Source organism: Schistocerca cancellata, chromosome 1 (genome assembly GCF_023864275.1).
Source record: "Schistocerca cancellata isolate TAMUIC-IGC-003103 chromosome 1, iqSchCanc2.1, whole genome shotgun sequence".
Taxonomy (NCBI): Eukaryota; Metazoa; Arthropoda; class Insecta; order Orthoptera; family Acrididae; genus Schistocerca; species Schistocerca cancellata.
The window spans coordinates 489,340,910-489,367,017 of NC_064626.1; the positions used below are offsets into that span (position 1 = coordinate 489,340,910).

At 38.0% G+C, this 26,108-nt stretch overlaps 1 protein-coding gene across 1 annotated transcript in view; it reads right to left on the bottom strand.

Moving 5' to 3' along the window:
- The window catches only part of LOC126177811 (potassium voltage-gated channel subfamily H member 8), a 475,984-nt gene that overhangs the window by 11,576 nt on the left and 438,300 nt on the right, over positions 1-26,108 (bottom strand). The window contains exons 12-14 of the mRNA XM_049924483.1: positions 25,273-25,433; positions 14,303-14,320; positions 842-905 (exon numbers count right to left, since the gene is read on the bottom strand). Coding sequence (XP_049780440.1) covers positions 842-905; positions 14,303-14,320; positions 25,273-25,433 — 243 coding nt within the window. The remainder of the gene's footprint in view (positions 1-841; positions 906-14,302; positions 14,321-25,272; positions 25,434-26,108) is intronic.

Below are 26,108 nucleotides of genomic sequence, written 5' to 3' on the forward strand. Positions count from 1 at the left end.
GCTGTAATTTTTTATGGTCATTTTTGTGAACATATTTACTTAGCAGCTGTCCACCCGAATGAATGAACACTGCCAAACTGCAGCCAAGAGAAAGTTGACTACCCAGTGCATGCTGTTGAGCACTATATGCTCAGCTTCAATAGCTGCTCCAGCTATAAATGGGACATTGCTCTTACAACACATCCTTTGATCCCATAATTCTCCCATCCTCAGACTTCCAATCTCCAGTAGTGTCCATCTCACACACACTTCTACTTCTGTCCCCATGCCCCCCACTTCACATCTGCTCTTAATCTTCACAGTTTCCCTCTTTCTCTGTCCTATCTCCCACTCCATCTACCCTCCAATGCTCTACCAACTGACTCCTCTACTTCACTGTGTGCCACATGAAAATTCCCTTTCTTCAGCAGGGGGAGTTCACTGAGGTCATGCTACTATTCAGTTCCTTTGGTGCACCTCCTCCCAACCATCAGCCATTCTTCCCTCCCTATACCTGGCTCCTCTCATCTCTCACTCACTTTATCAGACACAACCCCTCACCCCAAATTGATCTGTAACACTAAGACAATGCAATATGAGAAGACGATGTAGCTCTTTGTATGTGTATGTGTGTGTGTGTGTGTGTGATTTTATTATTATTGCAGTTCCTAGAAATGGGGTGAGAAGCTACAAATAAGGTCCCAGATATTGAAATCCATATCTAAGTGATAAGTAAAGATGGCAGAAAGTGTGACTGGTAGCAGTTTTCTTAAATTAGGAGATAATTAATTTGAGTATAGTTGTGGTAGATAAATAGAATCATTGTGGTTTTTACTAATTAATCTAAGAAAGTATTCTGTACCTCCTGGCTGAGAGTTGCCACGTCCTGGTGCAGTGATGAAACTTGATTGTCAAGCCTCTCAACACTGGTTTTAGTTTGCTCAACTTCTCCTCTGAGCTCCAGGTTTAGTCCTTCCAGAGAACCTGATTTCTGGCTCAGGCTGCTGATGAGGGGTGGTCTTTGCCTGTCCCTGAGCACAGCCACTCTCGATCTCATAGTACGAGTTGTCACTCCAGCATATTCCTCCACCCTGGAGAACCAATATTTGATTATAGTTTCAGATAAAAGCTGAGCTACAATTTTTTTAAAAACATTGTTGTGATTATAAAACACTACAAATAAATCTAAAAAATGCAGACTATATTAAAGCTTATTTCAGTACTGAAGACTATTTATAAGAAGGCAAAGAAAATAAAAAGAGAGAAGATAAGTCATCACTACAAACACAGCTGCACACACACACACACACACACACACACACACACACACACACACACACACACACACACAGAGAGAGAGAGAGAGAGAGAGAGAGAGAGAGCGCCTCATGACATACTTTAGAGCTATACCACTCACAACCAACACTTTCACTGTGCCAAACTCCAAAGAGACTTTCCTATCAACCACTCACGACCACCACATCATAAAAGGTAAGGTATTTCAGATAATGGCTTCATTCCAAAGATAAATTTTTCACTTGGCTATATAACTCATCAGCAGTGTAACATATATGTAAATTGTACATCTGATAATAGAGCTCTTTGCCTAGAATGAGTATCAGTCTGTGGCATAAACTCTGTTATTAAGAAATTATTTCATGCTGATCATACACAATTAACAGGAGAGCATCTGTCAACTTTGCTACAATACCGATTGGAAGACAGCAAATCCTGAAGTTGTGAGGAGTTATACACTTTGTATAGTGAAGCACAATATGAAAAAACTTCACACACTGTACACATGAAAGTCATTTATTTCAATGGAGCACAGCCATTTCAGTCTTCTTGGTCCTTATCAAGTACAGAATAAAGGATACTTACATTACAAAACCATCAAGTGTGTTATATGCAGTCAAATTTCTGAAAAATTGTCATTGCCAAACGAGTGAAATGCTTGTGAAACTATTGCCAGTGTGCCACAACAGTATTGAATAATATATGAGCTGACATGTGGAATAATCAGGTCTACTGCCGGATGTTTGTGTCGCTCTGGCACAATATTTCGGCCACATAACTCGTTGCCTTCTTCTGGTGCTACCTGAGACTGCCATATTGTAGGATCTTGTCCAGTAGTTGCAATCTGCACCCACCTGGTGCTGCTCCTGCGATGTTACTACTTCTTGAGGAGTTTCTTGGTTCCTTTCGTTGGACCCTGATAAGCTCCAAAGCCGGACTCCATGCTGAGCTGAGTTGGTAACTGCTGACTCGGTTTATTAGGTTGTCTGTGACCTTGATCTCGATGGCCTCCTTTATGACACTGTCCCAAAATCTTGGAGTCTGTGTCACAATTTAGGTGTTGTTGTAGTCCATTGAGTGACCGAGCTCCAGACAGTGCTCCGCTATGGCAGATTTTGTTGCCTGTTCTAGTCTGGTGTGCCTCTGGTGTTCTTTGCACCTGACATCCACCGTCCTGGTTGTCTGGCCAATGTATGATTTTCCATACTGGCACGGGATGTTGTAAATGCTGGTTTATGTAGCCCCAGGTCGTCCTTCACACTCCCTAGCATTGTCCCAGGACGGGCCTCAGACAGCTGCCACAGATGGCGACCAAGTCGGGCGCGGACGCCTGAGGGAGCACCGGGCAAGAGACAACACATTACAAGCAGTGCCAGGTGGGTGCGGACGGCAGAGAGAGCACCCAGCACCCTCTGGGCATAAATACTGGACAAGATCCTCCAATACGGCAGTCTCAGGTAGCACCTGAAGAAGGCAACGAGTTACGTGGCCGAAATATTGTGCCAGAGCGACAAACATCTGGCAGTAGACCCAATTATTCCACATGTCAAGATCTCCCCGGGAAAGCCTGAAGAGTTACAATATGTGAGCTGTTTGCTTAGACAAATGCGTGGTATCATGGAAATGGGAGGCAGACAAGTAAATTTCAGGGCTGGTATTATTGCAATTGTTGGGTGGGTTACACATTGCCGAGGTGCAACAGAACAACTTCAGAAAGGAATCTATGTCCATTTCTAATCAATTGCAGGGCAAATATGTTTCTTCTAAGAGATGTACATCTGTTGCACTAGTGACAGTGGCCCCTCATGACATGTAGATTCAGAAAGTGATTCCTTTTTTGTCACAAAAGAGGGTCAGCAGAACATTCCTGGCTCTGTGTAAAATTTCTTTGGTCTGAGTGATGAGAAATGACATAATTCCTTACTCACTCTCTTCATTTCTAGTCTGTGGTCCAAATTTTGTCCATGGTAGCAAATCTTGCATCTTTTTGTTCAAAGTAGGACAAAAGTATTTCATGCACGTCAAGATTGCTGTTTCAATCAAAAAGACAACAGTCAGGCACACATCTTGCTGATGTTTTGTGAACTTGGAGCACGACAGGCAGAAGGGTGCTGAGTCATGGACACTGTTTAAATATTCTGCAGTATCACTACATGATTTTGCCTCACGATGGCTCCAATGAATATGGTGTTACATTAAGTCATGATGAGAACATGACTGACTCAGATAAGGAGCAGCAACCACAGATTTCACACCATTTGTTAACTTTCAACTCCACTTGTAGGCTTGCTGCTATTGGCAAACATGAATCACTACATTAGACCTTCATCTGTGATGAAGATGTTTCACATTACCAACATGCAGAAGCCAGACAACAGAACACTGTTTGTCCTTCATGCAAATTGTTAGTGGAACAGCCATCTTTACATTGTCCCTGTGCTGATGTTAGTGCATCTGCAGAATTCTGCCAGAAAGCAAACAGTAAGCACACCTTTACAAATATGCATACCAACTTACAGACTAGCAGCATCATTTTTCACTTTTTTTCATATGTTTATGTAGTTTTTCTATTATTTTACTGCTCTTACACGGCAGCAGGGATTCAAAATATGCAAAACGAGTCAGCAACCCCACTCACAATTAAAACACAATTAACAGCAGACTACTGCCTTCATCCGACATGACTACAAAGAATGCCATAAGCAGAAAGAAATATGACCAGTCTCACTGAAAAGTATTCATTTCCCTTGGAAAACATTCTGCCTTGATATCTTCATACCAGGACCAGTTTATTTTATGTCATCAATCACAGTTAATTATTTTGGAATTATGTGCAATTCCAGAAAGCAGAAACATAATTATCTTTTAGCAGAATACGCAGTGGTTAAAAATTTTAAAATATTATGTGTATTATGGCTATGAGAAGTCCAATTTGTTTCTTTGTGCTGATAACTGTATGGCACAAAATAAGAACATCATCATTACATAAAAAACAACCATTTTTCCTGCCAGTTGGCCATACAAACTTTTGTTGACTGGGCCTTTGGCCTTATAAAATGAAAAAAAAAAACATATGACATGTAGTTCTTGGGCTGATATTGCCAGAATGATTGAAAGCAATACCTCTGAATCACAGCTTAATGAATCTATCCCAGCAGGAAATGAAAGTAGCAGTCTATTAGCAGATGTATATGACTGGCAAGACATGTTTAATTCCTGTAGCTGGAAGATAGCATCTCTGATCACAGTCTTCAACCACTTTTTATGAAGGACATAACAGGAACAACAATGTGTCAACAAAAACTGAATTGGGTAACTGTGTGTGTAAGGATACTTGAAGATAATACTCAGAAATTGAATCTGACGTATGACTGAAGAAAGTCAAACAATATTTGTTTGGGGATACTGAAGAGTACAGTACTGCATGGAAGAGACATACGATCGCTTACGTGCAGTGCCATACATCTCCTGAGGTGTAATGTATGTTTTATGGATTATAATGATTAATACCATGTTAATATGATGTTTTTGTAAGTATAATAGAGTTGTGTAGTAATAATTAGTAATGCAACTTTGAAAATACATGAAGAATTCCTTCTTAAAGCTACAGACATCTAGTTTTCACAACACTGAAGATGATTTTAAGTACTGTTACATTAGACAACAAAAGAAAAATGTGATTTTTCCAACTTACAGTAAGATTTCATGCCTTCGGATTTTGTTGTTGGAAGCTCATATACCAAGTTCAGCGAAATGAAAATGGTAAGTCAAAACATGTGCCACTGTAGGGGAAAATGAAGGTGTTGAGACTACTGACTAAGAACTGCTTTGGCAGGAGTATCGAGTCTCCCGGCACAGGTAGTGATGTGTAGCAGCAGAATAAATGACATTCATAGTGAGTACGTAACTACATAAGGTCTTGCTGGCATTGTGGTGGAACTTTGCAGCATCAGACAAGTTTGTCCAACTGAAATTTGCTAGTATACAAAGAAGATGTTTGTAAACAAGTGAATGTCACTCACATAAATGCATGTAAAGACAAAGTGACTAAAACATCAGTCAAGAATGGAATGCCCAGGTCAATCCAACACTAATTAAAAGGATAAAAATCCAACATAAACGCAGAGGATGAAAATATTATTACAGCAGCAGTCTCATCAGACAGATAAGTGGTACCAGTATTCATTTGATGACCTGTCTTAGAGTCTCAGTAACATGAATGAAAGTGAAAACACAATAATCCATGAATGTGTGAGGCTATATTCATTATGCCCCACTCTTACATAAATAATGTGCATGTAGTCATCTTTTATTACATTAATGCTTTAAATTATGACTATTTATATTTCTGTCACAAGCGTTTTATTGACTACCATCAGCAAGGGTAATATCAACACACTTTTCCATATTCCTTGACTTGTTAAGGTCTGATTAGTTGACAAGGTACTGGTAAACGTCACAGGCAGGATCAAGAAGAAGACTGCTAGCAAGTGAGCTTTCAGTCAAAAGGCCTTCTTATAATTAGATAGTGCACATGCGCGAAGGTAGTGTGTGTGTGTGTGTGTGTGTGTGTGTGTGTGTGTGTGTGTGTGTGTGTGTGCTATCTACTTTAGAAGAAGGGCTTTTGGCCAAAAGCAACACTTGTTAGCAGTCTTTTTGTTGCGTCTCTCTGTGACCCAATGTCTCTCCTATGTGGTCAATAGCAATCTATTCCTTTCACAATATTGTCATTATTTTATCCTGAATTTTCCATTGTTTAGTGTTATCATACGTTAGAAACTGATAATGTGTGAAATATTTTTTTCAAAAAATTTAGGCAATGCTTCTTTTACTTGGGGTGACTTTGTCCCATATGTTCAAATTTGTTCACAGTAAGCCAAAAATGCACTGAGGTCATATTGAACCAATCAAATAGGATCTTATACTTAATATATTGTTACTCAAGTTTCCATGAATCATTTAATTTCAAAAACTGAGTTAAATAACTAAAATTTAAAGAAATTAAATAAACAAGGGAAATACTAATTAGTTGATTTGTATGAGGTCACGCATTTCAAAAGGACAACACAATTTAAATGTTAACAAAACGATTGGACAAATTTATCCACTTCACAAAAAGAAAAAAAGATTGCTTTAGGAGACTTTTTTGGGTTGATTTATACTGCACAACATTCTCCCAGTAATAAATAATTGAATCTGGTCTTTGAGGCACCTTCAACACTTTTAGTCTTTTGTCCATGGACTCAACAATAAAGCCAGTGATATTTAACTTAGAAATTTGTTCCTGGATACTTTTCCCAATTAAAAAGGAGCATCACAAAATTATCAGTAGCACAGTCTTCAGAGTTTACTTTCACATTAGAGCTCAATGTGCATTCCTCAAGCTCTCAAAACATTTCACTTTCTTCATCTGATTCTTCCAGTGCCACATTATCAGGATCACCATCTTCTGAGCAGACTTGCAAATTAACTCTCTTATGTCTTTTCTTCTTGGGTTTGAACAATGAAGAAAACATGGGTGCCTCACCTGCAAGCAGTTCAAGCTCTTTAACCGAGATGATTTTTCCAGCTGGTACATCCTAACTTTCTCCTCTTTTTAGCATCAGTTGAGGATATTAAATGGACACTTATTTTTTCCCCAGCTTTTCTAAGAATGCTTCACCTACCATATCAACATCATTTTTGTTCTCTGGCAAGCTTTCAAGAAGCTTTTGCCTTTGTAGCTGGACAATACCACACTTTTCAAGCTTAGAGATAAGGTTTTGGTCCCTTTTAAGCCCTTCATCATTTCAGTTAGTGGCATGACAAATACTTGTCAACCTGATGGGAAATAATTGTTGTTTACAAGAATAAGAAATTTTGAAAATAAGCACTGCTAGGTAACAAAATGAACACAACTTAAGCCTAGGGTTATTCAGGCCAAAGTTACTTCAAAACAAGGGATGATGTTGTCCCAGTGTAAAATATAGTCTTTATTTCATACCAGAATGTTCTCATTTTACAATTAAATCTAAACATATGAAGCAATAACAAAAACACCTTACTAAGATTAAAATTACTGCTATAACAGAGGAACAAACATCACTGTTCCCCCTCAACTAACAGACCTGTCACATAACAAGTGTTGTTGCAACAGCAGATCCATGAACTATGGAGACAGTGCACCAGCAACATTGCTAGTTCTGCTATCTACCATTTAAGTCAGGAAACAAAGTATTCATTGACATAGGTGTAAGCTGCATGGCACATATTTTTTTTTTTTTTCATCTGGATCAATGTTATCCACAAAGTGTCAACATTACTTCCAATTTACTCAGCTCATCAGAGACTGATGCAACAATGCCTTCTGCATATGTTTAGTATTTTTGTATGTGCACTCTTCATGGCTGCTTCTGGTCACAAAGTGTCTATTTCAGATACAAGGATGTGACATCTGTGACACTCTGTTACAACAAGCTGTCGTAATAAAGGAGCATACAATTAAAATTAATGTTCAGCTGTGATGAAGAAAAGACATTTTGAAAAGCACTTTATAATTTAAATGCAGTGTCATTGAGTCTGCATCCTGATTCCTTTATACAGCACTTTCTTTTTGACAACAGGCTGCATTAATAAAAAGTGTTCATAAACTGGAGCTCAAAATATCTTGAAAATGAGCAGCTACATAATTGAAGAGAACTGAGTTTGCAACTTACTGTGTGCTATAATGGGTAGGGGATTGCCTTTCATCACAGAGTGACAGTAGATGAAATATGTTGCAAGCACAACGAATCCTCCAGCCTGTATGTAAAATATATCCCATTCTTATTTGAATGACCAGCATATATGTCTGTTGCAATAATTTAGTGAATGCATGCTGATTGCAATTTTTTTATTTCAAATAGAAAAATAAATTTAAAAGTGAAAAGATTGAAAAAATTCTGTCATATAAATTATCCCAATTAGAGAGTCACAAGATGCTCAGTCATTTAATGTCACTCTTTAGCAGCTAAGACAGCAATAAATAAAAATAAATAAATATAAAAAAACTTGAATCTGTCCTTTCATGGGATATAAAATCATAATGTCTTCAGATATTTAAACTGATATTTATGAAGCTGAATACAACCTCTTCTATCATACTACCTCCAATATTTCATTTTTGTATAGGATTTCCAAGCAGGTATGAGAAAACATTAGACTGTTTGGTCTAAAATTTAGAAAATTTTCTTTTCCTTTTTACATTAGTGTGTTTTTTCAATGGAATATTTGTAAAAGCTACCTATGTCTTACAGTGAGCATCTCATTCATTTATTGGTCACTTACAAGCTGTTTTCCATTTTCACTTTATATTGATCTATTGTGCAACTGGCAACAAGTATTTCAATTTTCAAAAACAAATATATATTATTTCTGCAAAATGGTGCATTCCAAAGCATCTGCAGGATTTTTGAAGTCATATTGGTGATTTCACTCAATACAAGTTATCTATAATGACAGTGTAAATTCCTGGGTGGAATAATATGTAAAATAAAGAAAAGACGACCACTCAGCTATGACTGACTGACAAGTGGCACAATGAAACAATCAACAGGTTATAATAGTTACATTATACACAGAGCTGTTGCTCTGTCTTTAGCAAAAATACCTACACAACCACACAGACAACCAAACACACATTCAAGACCACAGTGAACCTTGGCTACAAGACTGAAGGTCTGGGTGTCAGTTGGTGTGGATGTGAATGTGTGTACTATTGTTAGAGGAAGAACAAGAGCTTGAAATCAAGTGTAAATATTGTATTTTGTCTCCTCCATCTCGTGTTCTCAAAAAAATTTAACAGCAACTCAGACTGGCTTCTGTAAAGACTTTTCTACTGAGAAAACAATACACAATTTCAGAAACTCACTTATGGTAGAACTAAACAAGGGAATTTACCCTGTTGGCACTTACTGTAATTTTGCCAAGGCCTTTGATTGTGTGGATATAAAATTTTACTAACCAACATTGGAATTGTGTTTAAGTTACTCCCATTGCATGGATGGAGTTGTATCATAAGAACAGAGAATCGAGGATCACATTCACAAAGGATATAATAGGAATCAGTGTAAATTTGGAGTGAGTGAATGTGGTGTACTGCAAGTTTCAGTGATTGACTCACTCCTGTCTCTGGTCTACATAAATGATTTAAGTGGGACACTGGAGGACTTTTCAAAAGCTTAGATGTTTTTTATACCACCAGTGTACTGATACAGTGCCCAAATACATCCACATCAGACATCACGAGGAATAGGCTTAAACCTGGTTCCCACCAATCAGCTTAATCCTTTATATTAAACAATGGAAACTCCAGGTAGGGATAACAACAATGTAGAAAAAGACAGATTTCTACTTACTGTAAAGAAGACACATCAAGTTGCAGACAGGCACAATTAAAAGACACTTACATACAGCTTTCGGCCACAGACACACACAGGGAAGCACACCTCATGCCCAGATGACCGAAAAACTCAATTGGGTTAAATGTTATCTGGCAGAGTGTGCAGAGGATAGAATGTCAACAGATGCAGTGTCAGGAGATTCTGGGGCAATGAGGTGGGGAAAAAAAGGACCAAAAAAGGAGAGGAGTGGGGAAGGATGGGCAGATGCATTGGCAGAAGGCTGCAAATAAACAGTGTAGGAGACAAGAATGAGGATAGGAGAGTGTGCAAACTGTTGGATGGAGGGTGTGCAGACAGTATGTTACCATAGGGCAAGGCTGGGATTATTAAGTTAGCAGAGAATGTGTTGTAAGGATAACTCCCATCTTGGAAGTTCAGAAAAGCTGGCAGTGGAGGGAACGATGCAGATGGCTTGGGTAGTGAAGCAGCCACTGAGATCAATTTTGTTGTGCTCAGTTGCATGTTGTGCCCCAGTGAGATTTGCTTTGTTCTTGGCTACAAACATGCAGCTGAACACAACACACTTGATTTCAATGGTTGATTCACTACCCGAGCTATCTAGATCCTTCCCTCTACCACCAGCTTTTCTGAACTGCACAGATGGGAGTTATCCTTGCAACACATCCTCTGCTCCTGTAATAATCCCAGCCTTGACCTATGGTAACATACTGTCCGCACACCCTCCACCCAACAGTTTCTGCTCACCTCTATTCCTATTTTCATCTCCCACCCCATTTATTTGCAACCCTCTTCCAATGCATCTGCACGCCTTTCCCCACTCCTCTCCTTTTTTGCTACTTTTTCCCCACCTCCCTACTCCAAAACCTCCTGACACTGAGCCTGTTGACATTTCAGTCCCTGCACACTCCATCAAACTATTTGTCTCTCTTCCCCTTCCCTACTCCCTCCATATTGGAACTTGCATCCCATGTGATGTTGCATTCCAGCCCCGAGATGCTGGAGATGGTGGTCTTGTGTGTACTTGGTTGTTTGTGTGAATGATGTGCACCGCTCTTTTACTGAAGAAAGCTGTGGCCAAAAGCTATATACAAATGTCTTTTAATTGTGCTTGTTTGCAACCTGATGTGCCTACTGTATGGTAAGTAGCAATCTGTCTTTTCCTACATTGTTGATAGTACTTTATATTATAAAGATTAATACTGTGAAATTCTAAACAAGTGAAAATGACTTCAGGTACTAGCAGAGATCAATGGCATACACTGGAGAATCCATATGTGAATTTCTTAAGCATCCAAATGGATAATGGAGTAAGATGACATCAGGGCATGGATAAATTAACCAACAAACACAGTTCTTCCTATTCTGCACAAAAAAATTTCTCTCGCTGTATTGACCTGGAGGTAGGATTGCTTGCACACTTTTCAAACTTTCACTTAGTATTGTCCTAAGATTAATCTACTGGGGCATTGTAGCTAAGGAAGATAAGGTAAAGCAAGGAAGGTATTTTTTCTACAGGAGGGTGCAGTAAGAATGTTGTGATGAATTGATAACTACTGTAGTTAATCGAATCTAAGCCGCACTTTTTTCCGGTTTTTGTAATCCAAAGCGGCTTAGAATCTGAGTGCAAAGTAAGCGGAAGTTCTGAAAAGTTTTGGTAGGTCGCGCCACAACTAACTTTTGCCGTAGAATATATGTAGCTCTATACAGGCATGCTTTGCAGGCAAAAAGACAAATAGTAGCGCCAAAACCTCTGCGTCAGTAAATAAATTAAAAAAAAGAAAAGGTAGAAGACGAGCTTTTTTCTCCGCCCCGAGTTTCAACCACTGCATTTCATATATTATCCAATGAAGTAAATAGAAACTGCGTATTGTTCAGCTTCGAATGTAGCTGCCTTTCAAATATTCGTAGCAAGAAAAATAATTTTCTTGATACAAAAATACCAACAATACACACGGCTTTAGGATTGTTGCACGAGTTGATACGCTGGGGCTCATTAAGAAGAATTCATGTAGCGGCACCTGTTGCTTCGTGGAATTTTGTGAAGTGCTTGTTGGTGTTTGTGAATCATAATGAAGTGCTTTCATTATAGTCCAAATTCAAGAGGGGAGTTATTTCTTTTGCGGAACAAAGTTCTAATCGTGCTGCAGGTCTATGAACAGGTTTGATGAGAGCAACGTCAGGCGATGACGACCAGAGGGACAAATTATTTGAATGTTCAGTAGCAGGAAAGCATTTAGTGGGCCAAAGTGTGGCCGGTATCATGCAGTAGAAGTGATTTTAAATGAATTTGTTAAGGAACAGCACCAGAAATTCCTGCCTGTGAACGCCGAAATTTTAAAAATTAAGGCACATGAAATTGCTAGAGAGCAAAACATCGAAAATTTTAAGGCTACTCGCCGCTGGATTGATCCGTTTAAGAAGCACTGGGGTTTCTCACTTCGGAGGCGAACTTCAGTTGCACAGAATCTGCCGAAAAATTATGAAGGAAAACTTGTGGAATTTCTGCGCTTCATAATTAGGCAGTGCACAGAAAAGCAAGACCTTCTTGGTCAGATAGGAAATGCTGACCAAAATCCCGTGTGTTTTGACTTGCTGTCAAATTAAATGCTTGACGCCAAAGGAAAGACAGATATAAGTGTTCTTACATCAGAGAGTGAAAAACAGCGGTTGTCGACCATGCTTGCTTGCACAGCAGATGGACATAAATTACCCTTATTCATAGTTTTCAAGTGAAAGACTTTCCCGAAATCGGAAGTGTTCCCAAAAACTGCAATTGTACGAGCAAATGAAACTGGGTAGTTTTCGGACATTGTGCTGGAATAGATTAGGCATGTGTTACGCAGTCTGTTGGTATTAGATGCGTATGAAGGCCATACAACACCTGCAGTAAAACGAAAATTAGAGGAAAGCAAAATGGACGCCGCAGTAATTCCAGGCAGGATGACGTCAGTTCTGCAACCACTTACATCTTTTGAATAAACCATTAAAGGACAGGCTCAAACGCTTGTACACAGACTGGCCTTCAAAAAGCGACAGACAACTGACACCAACAGGACGTGTAAAACACGCAAGTTTGTCGCAAGTGTGCCAATGGATGTATGATGCATGGAAGTGTGTTCCATATCAGACTGTGCAACAGGCATTTAAAAAATGTTCGATATCCAATGCACTTGATGGTATGGAGAACACGATGCTCTGTATGAAGAAATGAGCAACGGAGAATCGAGTGACAGTGATTCAGAATCCTGACCAATATTTTAAACATTTCGTATGAGATGTATTACAAATCTAATAAGATTATGTTTTAAATTTCAGCGTTTAATTTCTAAGTTATTTTCATTCTTATTTTATAAGTGTTGCTACTCTGCAATGAACTGGATAGAAAAGCGTGGATAGCTGCATCAAACCAGTCTACAGACTGAAGACAACAACAACACACTCTGCATTTGAAGTTATCACTAAAAATCTACTATGAAAAATCTGTCTGGCAAGACTGTTTGGGATGTATGTCAATGTGGCCAACTCTACGTTCTGAATTTTTTCCCACCTGTGACCAGAGATGGTTGCTAACAGGAACTTTTATGAAGCGTGAATCATATGCCATGTGTTCTTTTGTGTTTGCTGCTATCTCATTTAAATCCTGTCTGCCTGATAAATTACGAAACTAGAGTGAGACAACAGCATACGCGGAAGAATAAACATATCATGTCATGTTTATATTCGTATCATTCTTATGCTGAATAGTGATACAGCCAGAAATGAAGCACGGCAACTGACTATATCTTTAAATCTAAGAAGACTCTAATTTCTGTACAGAATGTAATGCACTAAAAAGGTGTCTGAAAAGATTTTCAAACGGAGAAAATTTTTCGCTAAACTCTCGTTCCGAACATCTTCTATCATGTGCAGTCTATTTGGTTCTTGTTGATCATTATTAGAGAAAGCAGCAGTGTAAGTAACAACAAATAGCAGTCTCTTGCCATTGTTTCGCTAATGAGACAATTCCTCTCTCTTTTTTTTTATTGTAAGCCGCGGTAGCGCGCACAAAAGCAAGCCATGCCGCGAGCGGCGACAGGTCGTAAACACTCATTATCAGAATGCGACAAACAATGCATGACACAGTGCATTTTCAGCTTAGAGTGACGTAAACACCTATAACAAAGAGAACGGCACTTATCAGTTCAAAGCAAAATAAGCAATCGATTCAAACCAGACGAAGCATGTGAAAAAGGAAGGGTACCTGTGTAAATACGGACAGAGCGCCCGACGCATAGCAGTGGCTACCTGGTAAGGCTTAACTGCTAAGCTTACGACTCGAACCAAACTGCTGTAGCTGCATCTTCATCCATTCGACCTAAATGGTGTCTCATGTTACAATGGACCAACTTTGTTTCGATTTGGAGGTGCGATCTCAAAACTTTTCTCTCCCCTTGAATTTCGAGTCTCAAATTTCAGGTGCAGCTTAGATACAGGATTTTTTTCCCTTCATTTCGAATCTCATTTTTCAGGTGTGGCTTAGATTCGAGTGTGGCTTAGATTCGAGTAACTACGGTAGGCGTTCTTGCTTCCTCTAAATGATCAAATTTGGTCATCTTTCCAGTAGCATCAGCAATGACAGAATCGATGCTGTGTACCAGTCCGAAGACTTCACTAAATCGTTCCTTCTGTAGTAATGACAGGTGGTGTGTACACAGGGCAGGGATGTAATCAATTCAAACTTATGACTTGCACTTACTGGGAATTCCTTATTCATGGGGAACAATTGCAAGACCCAATCCCTAGCATGAAGGAGGTTCAGTGTGTTACCCCACCCTTTTAGCCTACGAAGACATGCTGATTCCTTCAGTGTGGTGCACATGCAGCTCAGAACATCTAAGGACATCACAGACCTGGTATTACTGAAACTTGTGGGGGTGGACGACACCTGACCCTTTAAGAAGAAAAGTAATTGCTGACAGCTCAAAGGAAGTCATATGACTAGTTAGCAGGTTAGAGTCTCATTCATTATCGGAATTAACCAGACAATTCTACAGAAGTCTGCAGTAAGAATATTGTGATAAATTGATAACCAGTCTATGGTTCAGAATGGAGTTTCAATTCTGGTAGAAAATTCAATAACAGGTTACTGATAGAGTCATGCAGAAAGTTGAAAATACACAGATATTAAAAAACAAAGTAGTCACTAATTCTATAATTATCAGAAAAGTTGTAATCAGGGCTTAAATTCCACATAACTCTAATGTTTATATTAAATAGGTTTCGGATTTTCCAGTATGTAAACAGCTGATAGCGTTCTGCATAAAGTTACGTAAATTCTTCATTTGACCTAATGACTAAAAACAGCAGTTGAATATTAGAGGAGGAGGAGCAGTAGCTTTTTCAAAAGTGAATGGATTTTTCTTGTAACAGACATAAACATATACAAAGTAATTTAAAAAAAATTTCCTTACTTATCAATATGCTTATATTAGAATTACTAATAATTTTTCACTAATATACATTACAGAAGTAATTCACTTTAGCTGCTTCTGTCTATTAATGTATAACTTGACTCATTCCACATTCCTAAAGAGACGTCTTCATGATGGCATTTGCAGAATGCGGTGTGTGAATGAGTGAATGAATCAGTTACAAAACAGATGCAAGATAACTGATGCCTTGAGCTTGAATACTGGTAACAAGAAAAACAGATACTGATGGAGGAAGAGATATCAGTATTATTTTGTAGTGTTGAGAAAAAGAACTTTGTGGGCAATATTTTTGCCTGTTCATGTTGGAAGCAGAGTTTCGTAATATTCTAATTTGAGGCTAGACTGCTAGGACAGTTTCAAATTGTCAAAACAATTATATGGGGGCCCTTTGAATGGAACAGAATATGAAAAATTTATATTTATGTTGTGGAACAAACTATAATTTCAAGTAAAGGAAAGTTTGTATAGAAAGGTTGTTGGACCTGTAGTTAAAATGCTTTAACCAATCAGTGCAATATTTTAATTACTCTGGATGCTGCATCTTGCCACCATTTTAATAGGATTCCCATAAACTGAAATACAATGATAGCCAAACACAACAACACTATAGGCCACTGACTGTGCATGTGTTTTGAAACTCCCTCAAAACAAAAGTCAGAAGTTCCTTATTGAAATGCGTCTGTATTATTTTGATCTTGAAGAAATTTATGAATTCTAAAAAATGCTCAACAAATTTAATAATTGCTTATGGTTTTCTCTCTAGCATAAATATGTCTTTGAGCCTTTTCTGTTTTCCTTAAATGAAATGTCATCAATGAAATTTGCCTACTATATTACACAAAAGTCATATGTACCTCAAAAAGGAACAGAAAGATATAAAAACTACGGTGATACAATGGAACTGGCTTGCAACACTGAACTCAAAAAAATTCATAGTAACAAAAGAACATAACTTTTAGACTGAAGAGCTGAATAAACTGGTACACCTGCCTAATATCGTGTAGGGCCCCTGCTAGCATGCGGAAGAGACACAACATGAGACGCCATGGACTCGATTAATGTCTGAAGTAGCACTGGAGGGAATTTACACCATGAATCTTGCAGGGCTGTCCATAAATCCGTAGGAGTATGAGAGGGTGAAGATGTCTTCTGAACAGCACGTTGCAAGGCAGCCCATATATGTTCAATAATGTTCATGTCTGGGGAGTTCTGTGGCCAGTGGAAGTGTTTAAGCGCAGGAGAGTGGGGAGCCAATCTGTAGCAATTCTGGATGTGTGGGGTGTCACATTGTCTTGCTGGAATTGTCCAAGTCTGTCAGAATGCACAATGGACATGAATGGATGCAGGTGATGAGACAGGATGCTTATGTATGTGTCACCTCTGAGAGTTGTATCTAGACATATCAGGGGTCCCACATCACTCCAACTGTACACACCCCACACCATTAAAGAGCCTCCAGCATCCTGAACAGCTCCCAACTGACATGCAAGGTCCATGGATTCATGAGGTTGTCTTCATACCTGTACACCTCCATCTGCTCAATAAATTTGAAACAAGACTCGACTGACCAGAAAACATCTCTCCAGTCACCAATAGTCCAATATCAGTGTTTACAGGCCCAGGTGAAGTGTAAAGCTTTGTGTTATGCAGTCATCAAAGGTTCATGAGTGGGCCTTCAGCTCCAAAAGCCCATATTTAATGATTTTTCGTTGAATGGTTTGCACACTCACACTTGTTGATGGCCCGGCATTGAAATCTGGAGCAACCTGCAGAAGGGTTGTACTTCTGTCGTGGTGAATGATTCTCTGCAGCCTTTGTTGGTCCTGTTTTTGAAGGATATTTTTCTGGGTGCACCAATGTGGATTCCTGATATTCAATGTACACTAGTGAAATGGTCATACAGGAAAATCCCCACTTCATCACTACCTTGGAGATGTCATGTCCCATCACTCATGTGCCAACTATAACGTCACGTTCAAACTCACTAAATCTTTATAACATGTCATTGTAGCAGCAGTAACTGATCCAACAACTGTGCCAGACACTTGTTGTGTTTTATAGGCATTTCCATCTGCAGCATCATATTCTGCCTGTTTACATATCTCAGTATTTGAATACATAAGCCTATACACATGCTTTTGGCACTTCAGTGCATAACATTACTAGGATTATCAACGTTTTGGTGACAGTTGGAACCCTGTTACACAACACTTGTAAGTGACCTATTTGTGGGATAAATGATAATGACTTTTTATGTTTCAACCAAGGAAAAAGAACTAAGAAGACATTGAATACATAAATAAATGCAATACATTACTCAACTTTTGAACAACTCAGTGATTTCATCTGTATGTCAACTCAGTGATTTCATTTGTATGTCATAACACGCTTACATTGAATTTCAGATATACAGAACATTATTTTTCATTTTAGTGAGGCTTTTGTATCAGCTCATGCAAGTGCAAAAAGTGATTGAACTCTAAATGAATATATTAGCTTGAATTTCTCACTTTACTTTACATGCACTTCCACAGGGTATAAAAAAACAATGTGCTATTCTGCAACTGAAGACTGTTGACTTGTAGGCCTGCCAATAACCACAGATTGTTCACATTTTTACTGTATTATTGGGAACCAATAAATGTAAATAACTACTAATGTATGTAACTGCATGTTCTAAATTACATCTAACTTACAGAATTGTGGTTTAAGATAGAGTTTTAAAAAAGGTTCATACTTTATTACAAATGTAATAGTGACTTAGAAGGAAGCTTACTTCTGTGCAGATTCATGAAAGTTACTATAATAGCAAATAAGTGCAGTGTGCAGTTGTTTTACAGTGCAGTTGCACTGTAGTAAGAAATGCCATGCAAGAATAAATCACATCCAGGCTGCAAAGCATACAAGTGTGTTTTGTATTATCTATGTCTACAGCTACCAGTATCACAATTAAGAGGATATGTGATAATGAAAAATTGGATAGCAGTTCATATAAACAATGGGAACTAATCTCGTGGATAGATGTAAATACCATTAAATGAAGAAACTTTTGAAATGAACACTTTAGCTTCCAAAAGCCTTAAAGCGTGTAAAAAAAAAGGATAAGTGGCATTCCAACACTTCAAAGAGTGTACAAGTATTTTGAAAAGTAAAAAATTTTTCCCTAAAAGATAAGAAACATGAGAAAAGAAATTTTGTGAAAAAGAAGATCTAGGCAAAAGATATGACGTAGTGCCATGTTTGTACATCTGCTGCTGAAAACAAAGGTGGTAATCCAGAATGAGATTTTCACTTTGCAGTGGAGTATGCACTGATATGAAACTTTCTAGCAGATTAAAACTATGTGCTGGACCGAGTCTTGAACTTGGGAAAATGCTCTTCCAACTGAGCTACTCAAGCACAACTCATGACCCATCCTCACAGCTTCAATTCTGCCAGTACCTTGTCTCGTACCTTCCAAACTTCACAGAAGCTCTTCTGCGAACATTGCAGAACTAGCACTTCTGGAAGAAAGGATATTGTGGGGACATGGCTTAACCACAGCCTGGGGGATGTTTCCAGAACAGGATTTTCACTCTGCAGCTCCTGCGTTTGAGTCTCAGTCCAGCACACAGTTTTAATCTGCCAGGAAGTTTCAAAGGTGGTAATGTCATGACTACCCCATAAGTTAGTGGGAGCCAAAGCAGAATATTATTTTAGTTCAGATGCTGCTAAATATAAATACAATGGCTGAACAATAGCATGCCTGCCTATTAGTCATTATACCACTAATACCACTAAAGGAAAATATTGCACATATTACACATATCATTTGCTCTTCCTAATTCAGTTTTCTTTTAGTAGAAATAAATATACAGAGTCATTTAATGAAACTATGAGACTCAAAGAAGTGTATGTTTGTTATGTACTGTAAAAAATCAATCTCAAGTTTACTGGCTGTTGATAGCTACAAATAATGTGCAGTAGATCAGCACAATCTGTGCAAGTTAAGAGGATTGTTGTATTAATAATCATCAAGTACAAATCATAATACGTCAAACAGCAAAAGTTTTACTTCATTTCCTCAATGCAGTTCAAGAAATAAATGAAAAGAAAAGAAAGGATAATAAGATCTAGTATGTATTTATTAAATCATACATGAACAGAGTAATCAATGTGATCTGAGTTACTGTCCTCCTTGCCAACTGCATCCTTCTCTGGTTACAACATTTGAGTCACAGGATACAGTTACAACATTTGAGTCACAGGATGCACTAGGTTGACTGTAGTGTCCGGATGAGTCTCAGTAATTGATGCATTTTGGAGATTAACAGTGTGTGGTAGAATGGGAAAATACTCTCTGCCATGTAATTCATAGTCATTTGCAGAGTACAGATGTAGATGTAAACATGATCAACAGAACACCATAGAACTGGGGTTCACACACTTTATCCCTTTGCACCATTTAAAAGAGAGAAATAGGCAATCAGAAACTCCTGTTTTGTTGTGGTTTGTGGAGATAGGGCGATGGATATCACATAGCAAGTTATTATATAATGTCAATGTTGCATTCAACAACATGTCCTTAGTGCAGACCAGAAGTTTGGAGATCCAAAGTCAACATGAACATTCAGTTAATTAACTTTAAATTGCACTCTGACTACTGAAAAAAGTTTAAACCCTGGTGTCACTTGTCTTGTATTTGCTTTGGTTCTCAGTGCAACCTGTATCTATATATACACCTTCACTCTGCAAAACTCTGAAAAGGCATGGCATAGGGCACTTCCCACTGTTTCTTTCCTTTACATTCATGTGTGGTACACATGTAGAATTTACTACTTAAAGTTCAACGATACGGATAGCCGTACTGTAGGTGCAGCCATGACAGAGGGATATCTGTTGAGAGGCCAGACAAACATGTGGTTCCTGAAGAAGGGCAGCAGCCTCTTCAGTAGTTGCAGGGTAACAACCTAAATGACTGATGATGTGGCCATGTAACATCGACCAAAACAGCTTTGCTGTGCTGGTTCTGTGAATGGCTGAAAGCAAGGGGAAACTACAGCCATAATTTTTCCAAAGGGCAATCAGCTTAACCGTATGGTTAATTGATGATGGTGTCCAGAGGAAATAGTCCCCCATTCAGATCTCCAGGTGGGAACCACTCAGGGGGATGTCATTATCAGGAGAAACAAAACTATGTTTTACGGATTGGAGCATGGAATGTCAGATCCCTTAATCGGGCAGATATGTTAGAAAATTTAAAAAGGGAAATAGATTGGTTAAAGTTAGATATAGTGGAAATTAGTGAAGTTTTGAGAGAGGAGGAACAAGACGTCTGGTCAGGTAAATACAGGGTTATAAATACAAAATAAAATAAGCATAATGCAGGAATAGGCTCAATAATTTATTAAAGGCACACAGAAAAGCTCCTACAAACAGCATAGTGAATGTATCATGGCATCCAAGACAGACTTGAAGCCTAAACTTACCGTAGTAGTACAAGTATTCATGCAAACTAGCTCTGCAGATGATGAAGAGATTGAAGAAATGTATGATGTAATAAAAGAAATTATCAGATAGTTAAGGGAGATGAAAATCAATAGTCATTAGGAACTGGAATTTGATAGTAGGAAAAGAAGGAGAAGAAGCTGCCTGGTAGAATTTTGCACAGAACATAACTTAATTGTAGCTAGCACTTGGTATAAGAATCATGAAAGAAGGTTGTACACATGGAAGAGGCTTGGAAACACTGGAGGGTTTCAGATAGATTATATAATGGTAAGACAGAGATTTAGGAACTAAGTTTTAAATTGTAAGACCTTTCCAGGAGCAGATGAGGACTCTGACCACAATTTATTTGTTATGAAGTGTAGATTAAAACTGATGAAACTGCAAAAATTTAGTAATTTTGAGGAGATGGGACCTGGATAGACTGAAAGAACCAGAGGTTGTAGAGAGTTTCAGAGAGGGAATTAGGGAATGATTGACAAGAACAGAGGAAACAAAAACAATAGCAGAAGAATGAGTAGCTTTGAGAAATGAAACATTGAAGGCAGCAGAGGATCAAGTAGGTAAAAAGATGAGGGTTAGGAGAAATCCTTGGGTATCAGAAGAGGTATTGAATTTAATTGATGAAAGGAAAAAATATAAAAATACACTAAATGAAGCAAGTGAAAAGGAATACAAAAGTTTTAAAAATGAGATTGACAGGATGTGCAAAATGGCTAATCAGGGATGGCTAGAGGAAAAATGCGAGGGTGTAGAAAAATGTATCAGCAGGGGTGTGAAAGATACTACCTACAGGTTCATTAAAGAGACTTTGGAGAAAAGAGAAGCACCTGTATGAATATAAAGAGCTCAGATTGAAAGCCAGTCCTAAGCAAACAAGGGAAAGCACAAAGGTGGAAGGAGTATATAGTGGGTCTATACAAGGGTGATGTACTTGAGGGCAATATTATGGAAATGGAAGAGGACATAGATGAAGATGAAACCAGAGACACGATACTGTGTGAAGAATATGATAGAGCACCGGAAGACCTAAATCCAAATAAGGCCCCAGGAGCAAACAACATTCCATTAGAACTACTGATAGCCTTGGGAGAGCCAGCCATGACAGAACTCTTCCATCTGATGAGAAAGATTTATGAGGCAGGCAAAATACTCTCAGATTTCAAAAAGAATAGAGTAATTGCAGTCACAAAGAAAACAGGTGTTGATAGGTGCGAAAGTTACCGAATTCTCAGTTTAATAAGTCACAGTTGCAAAATACTAAGACAAATTCTTTACAGATGAATGACAACACTGATAGTAGCCGATCTCCCGGAGGATGTTATTCAATCCGTGTATTGAGCAAGCAATAATGGAAACAAAAGAAAAATTTGGAGTAGGAATTAAAATCCATGGAGAAGACATAAAAACTTGGAGGTTTACTGATGGCATTGTAATTCTGTCAGAGACAGCAAAAGACTTGAAGAGTAGCTGAACGAAATGGAAAGTGTCTTGAAAGGAGGATATGAGATGAACATCAACAAAACGAAATGAAGATAATGGAATGTAGTCAAATTAAATCAGGTGATGCTGAGGGAATTAAATTAGGAAATGACATACTTGAAGTAGTAGATGAGTTTTGATATTTGGGAGCAAAATAACTGATGATGGTCAAAATAGAGAGGATATAAAATATAGACTGGCAATGGCAAGGAAAGCATTTCTGAAGAAGAGAAATTTGTTAACATCGAGTACAGATTAAGAGTAAGGGAGTCTTTTCTGGAAGTATTTATATGGAGTGTAGCCATGTATGGAAGTGAAATGTGGATGATAAATAGTTTAGACAAGAATGGTAAATTTGGTCAGACAAGAAGAGAGTAGAACTTTCAAAATGTGGTCCTACAAAAGAATGCTGAAGATTTGATGGGTAGAGCACATTACTAATGAGGAGGAGAAGAGGAATTTGTGGCACAGCTTGTTGAGAAGAAGGCATCAGTTGGCACGACATGTTCTGAGGCATTAAGGGATGACCAATTTATTATTGGAGGGAATCATGGAAGGTAAAAATCGGTCAAGGGAGACCAAAAGATAATACACTAAGCAGATTCAGAAGGATGTAGGTTGCAGTAGTCATTCAGAGATGAAGAGGCTTGCACAGGATAGAGTAGCATGGAGAGCTGCGTCAGACAAGTCTGGACTGGAAACCATAATAACAACCACATATGTGCTGTAGTTATTTTAGTCTTGTTTTGTATGTATGAAGCTGTATTTCTAGATTCCTTCAAGATTCCTCCATTCATACTAGTTCTTGAAACTTTAAAATTTGGCTTTAGTGAGATAGTTGGTGTTTGTCTATAAAATGTCTGCCAGTTCAGGGTTTTCACCATTTCTGTGATGCTTGCCTCTGAGTCAAAAAATTTGTAATTATTAATGGTACCCTTTTTTTCTATACATTCAATATCCCCTTTCAGTCCAATTTTGGTAGGTGGTAGGGGTCTCTCACACTTTAACAATATTTGTGAATGGGTTACACAAGTATTTGTAGCCAATTTCCTTTGCAGAATGATTGCATTTTTTCAGGATGCTACCAATGAACCAACATCTACCACCTGCTTTACTTAGCACCCTCTTGGAAGTTCAAAAATCCAAAACACGGACACTGTATGGTACATTACTCTCATCAATGTTGGGCAGTTCTGCTTAGTGAGAATTGATTTTTGTATGTCATTACTTTTGTTCCATTGCCAAGTAGCAGTTGGACTTCAAATGGGAAGGTCAGGGGTTTCACTAATCAGTCTGTTCTTTTATCACTTACAGCATGATTTGTTAATATGAGAAATGCCTAGTTGCACTATGTTTGCAGTTCACATTACATTGTAGATCTGGGTATAACTGGATGGATAAGTCAATTCCAAGATCAGAGCAAGACAAATACAGTCATCTCCAATAGGCTCATGTTTAGAAAGTAACTGTCGGGTGGAGGAAAGCTTTTATCACTTTCTCCAATATTGTCTTGAGACAAGTTGCATGTGGAAAAATTCATTAGGACTTTGTGTTCCTTATTCTTCAGAATGCTGTACTAACAACATGCAATGCCCTTGCTAAAATTTCAGTGGAGTGTTATGGTTTTTTCACCTTAGTTCGTTCAGTTTCTCAGATTTATACATAACACAGCACATAACCTCTTTTTCTGTGAAATAAATGTTAATCACGTTGTACAAATAATGAGTCTTTCTATAATACAAAATGCTTTGTTTCAAAATAATTCCCATTATTTTGATAAACATCCTGACTTTATGTTTTGAGTTTTGTTGTTTTAAGGACACATTTTCATTTGCCACGTTTGTCTCTACAGCCAAGCAGTCAGCATGTCTAATGAATCATAGAAGATACATGCCACCCCCATCCCCACACTCCCATGTCTAATTGTCAGTACAGTGGAGGGTTCTTATTGGGTCTATTTAGTCTCACAATGATAACAGAGAAAGTTTGAAGAAGTAGTAGTAGCCCTTATTAAAGCCTGACACCAACCAGGGGAGTGGCAAGCTGACTTTATTTCCCTCCAAAATGTCTGTCCAGTGACACTTGAAGGAGGGAATGAAACAGCAATCAGTCAGGAGGCCAACATTATGTGATGATAATGGTAAGAAATATAATTTGTTTTTATTTACACCCATCAAAGCAAGGGTCACTTCATGCACTCAACAATGAACAGTTGCTGCAACATACTGTTGACAGGTACTCAGCAGTGTTGAGAAACGTGATAACTTCTCTTTGAGGAGAACTGCAGCATCATTACAGCTACATTGTTGTAACATCTCTATTTCATTTGCAAAAGAATGTGGAAAGGCAACCAGTCTAATGTAGCTAACTCATGAGTGGTGTGTAATAGACATATGTAACAACATAAAAAGTCAAAATCAGATAGATAAAGAAAATTGTCAAAAATTGACTGTTTTCAATGTAACATAAAAAGTCATTTGTTTTTGAGTGAGCTACAGCCCTTTCTCCATTTGAAGTACATAAGATGACATACACATGTGTGTTTGTGGGGGGTGGGAGGGGGGGGTGTAATTCCTCTAAATTCTTTGGGTTTAGCTGGGATGTAACTTCTATACCATAATTCTTCTCTCCTCCACAATACCTCATCCCACTATGCTTTATTTCTTCCTTTCCCACATAGAAAACTACATTTTCATGGTGCTTTGTGCCTCTGCTTGTGAAATTTGTTTTCAGAAATTGAAATAGTTGCATTTCCTTAGGTGGCTGAAGCTTTGTTTACCCATTTAAGTCAGAGTCTGTACTTGAAACTTTAAAGTGTGCATATAAATTCCTGAAATCAATTCTTATCTATGCTATTGCATGCTGCAAATTAGTAACTGATCTAACATGCACTAGCAACATACCACATGTATTTCCTCTATAAAAAAAATTAAAACTTCATATTCATAATAGACTGATGAAATGATGTGAACAGACATAATGTGCTTTATCTAATACTAATCACTATATCTAAGCTAAACAACACACATTTTCTATATATTTATAATTTACCTCTGATTAAACTTTGCATGCCGTGGACTGCTGCATAAATGAAGAAGTAATTCATTATGATAATGATTACACAATATTATTTTATTTTTCAGATGAGTACAAGGTATTACTGTGAATATTCTTACCTTGGATTGAATTTTGTATGTCTTGGACTGCTGCTTGAATGAAGAGGTGATCTATTGGGAGGAGATAATGGCGAAGTTTCTCCTTCTTCAGGTATATTTTCATCATCCTCACTTATAGATGGAAGAGTCATTGGCGGAACTCCATTTATTTCTGATTCTTGCTGTATAAACGAAAAAGTAGTTCTATATTTGAAGTTAGGGAAGAAAAAAGGGCAGTCTATTGACTTCTTATAAATCTGTATGGGAGACATTCATGAAGTTCATATCATTGAGTATCTGAATGCATCCAGATGTCATTAAAGTAATCATATTTTTCATTCTTCATTTATATAGTTCTCTCTTTAATCATGCAGTGCCCTATAGTAGTAATGTAAGTACCACCTTTGTAGAATGTAAGAATGTAAAATGGAGGACAATTTATGTTTAATGAACCATGAACAATTAGGTCCTTAGAGATAGAGCATACACTCAGTTTAGGATGGATAGGGAATGAAATCGCTTATGTCTTTTGCAAATGAACGATCATGGTTTTGGCCTTATGTGGTTTTGAGAAACCATGTAACATCTAAATTTATATGAGCAGACAGGGATTTGCAATGCTGTGGTCCTGAACATGTCATTTGCCTTACCACTGTGCCCCATCACTAAGTAGAAAGGGAAAATTCATGAGTAAGTAATTGATCACGATTGAAACTGCAACATATTGTGAAAAAATTGTTTGAGGCTCAACATAGAATATGCAAGTACTCCAAAACACAAAATGATCTTTGGGGGATGAGTCAATAATATTTGAGCACAAGATGAACTTCATGCATTCTCCATATATATGCTTATCC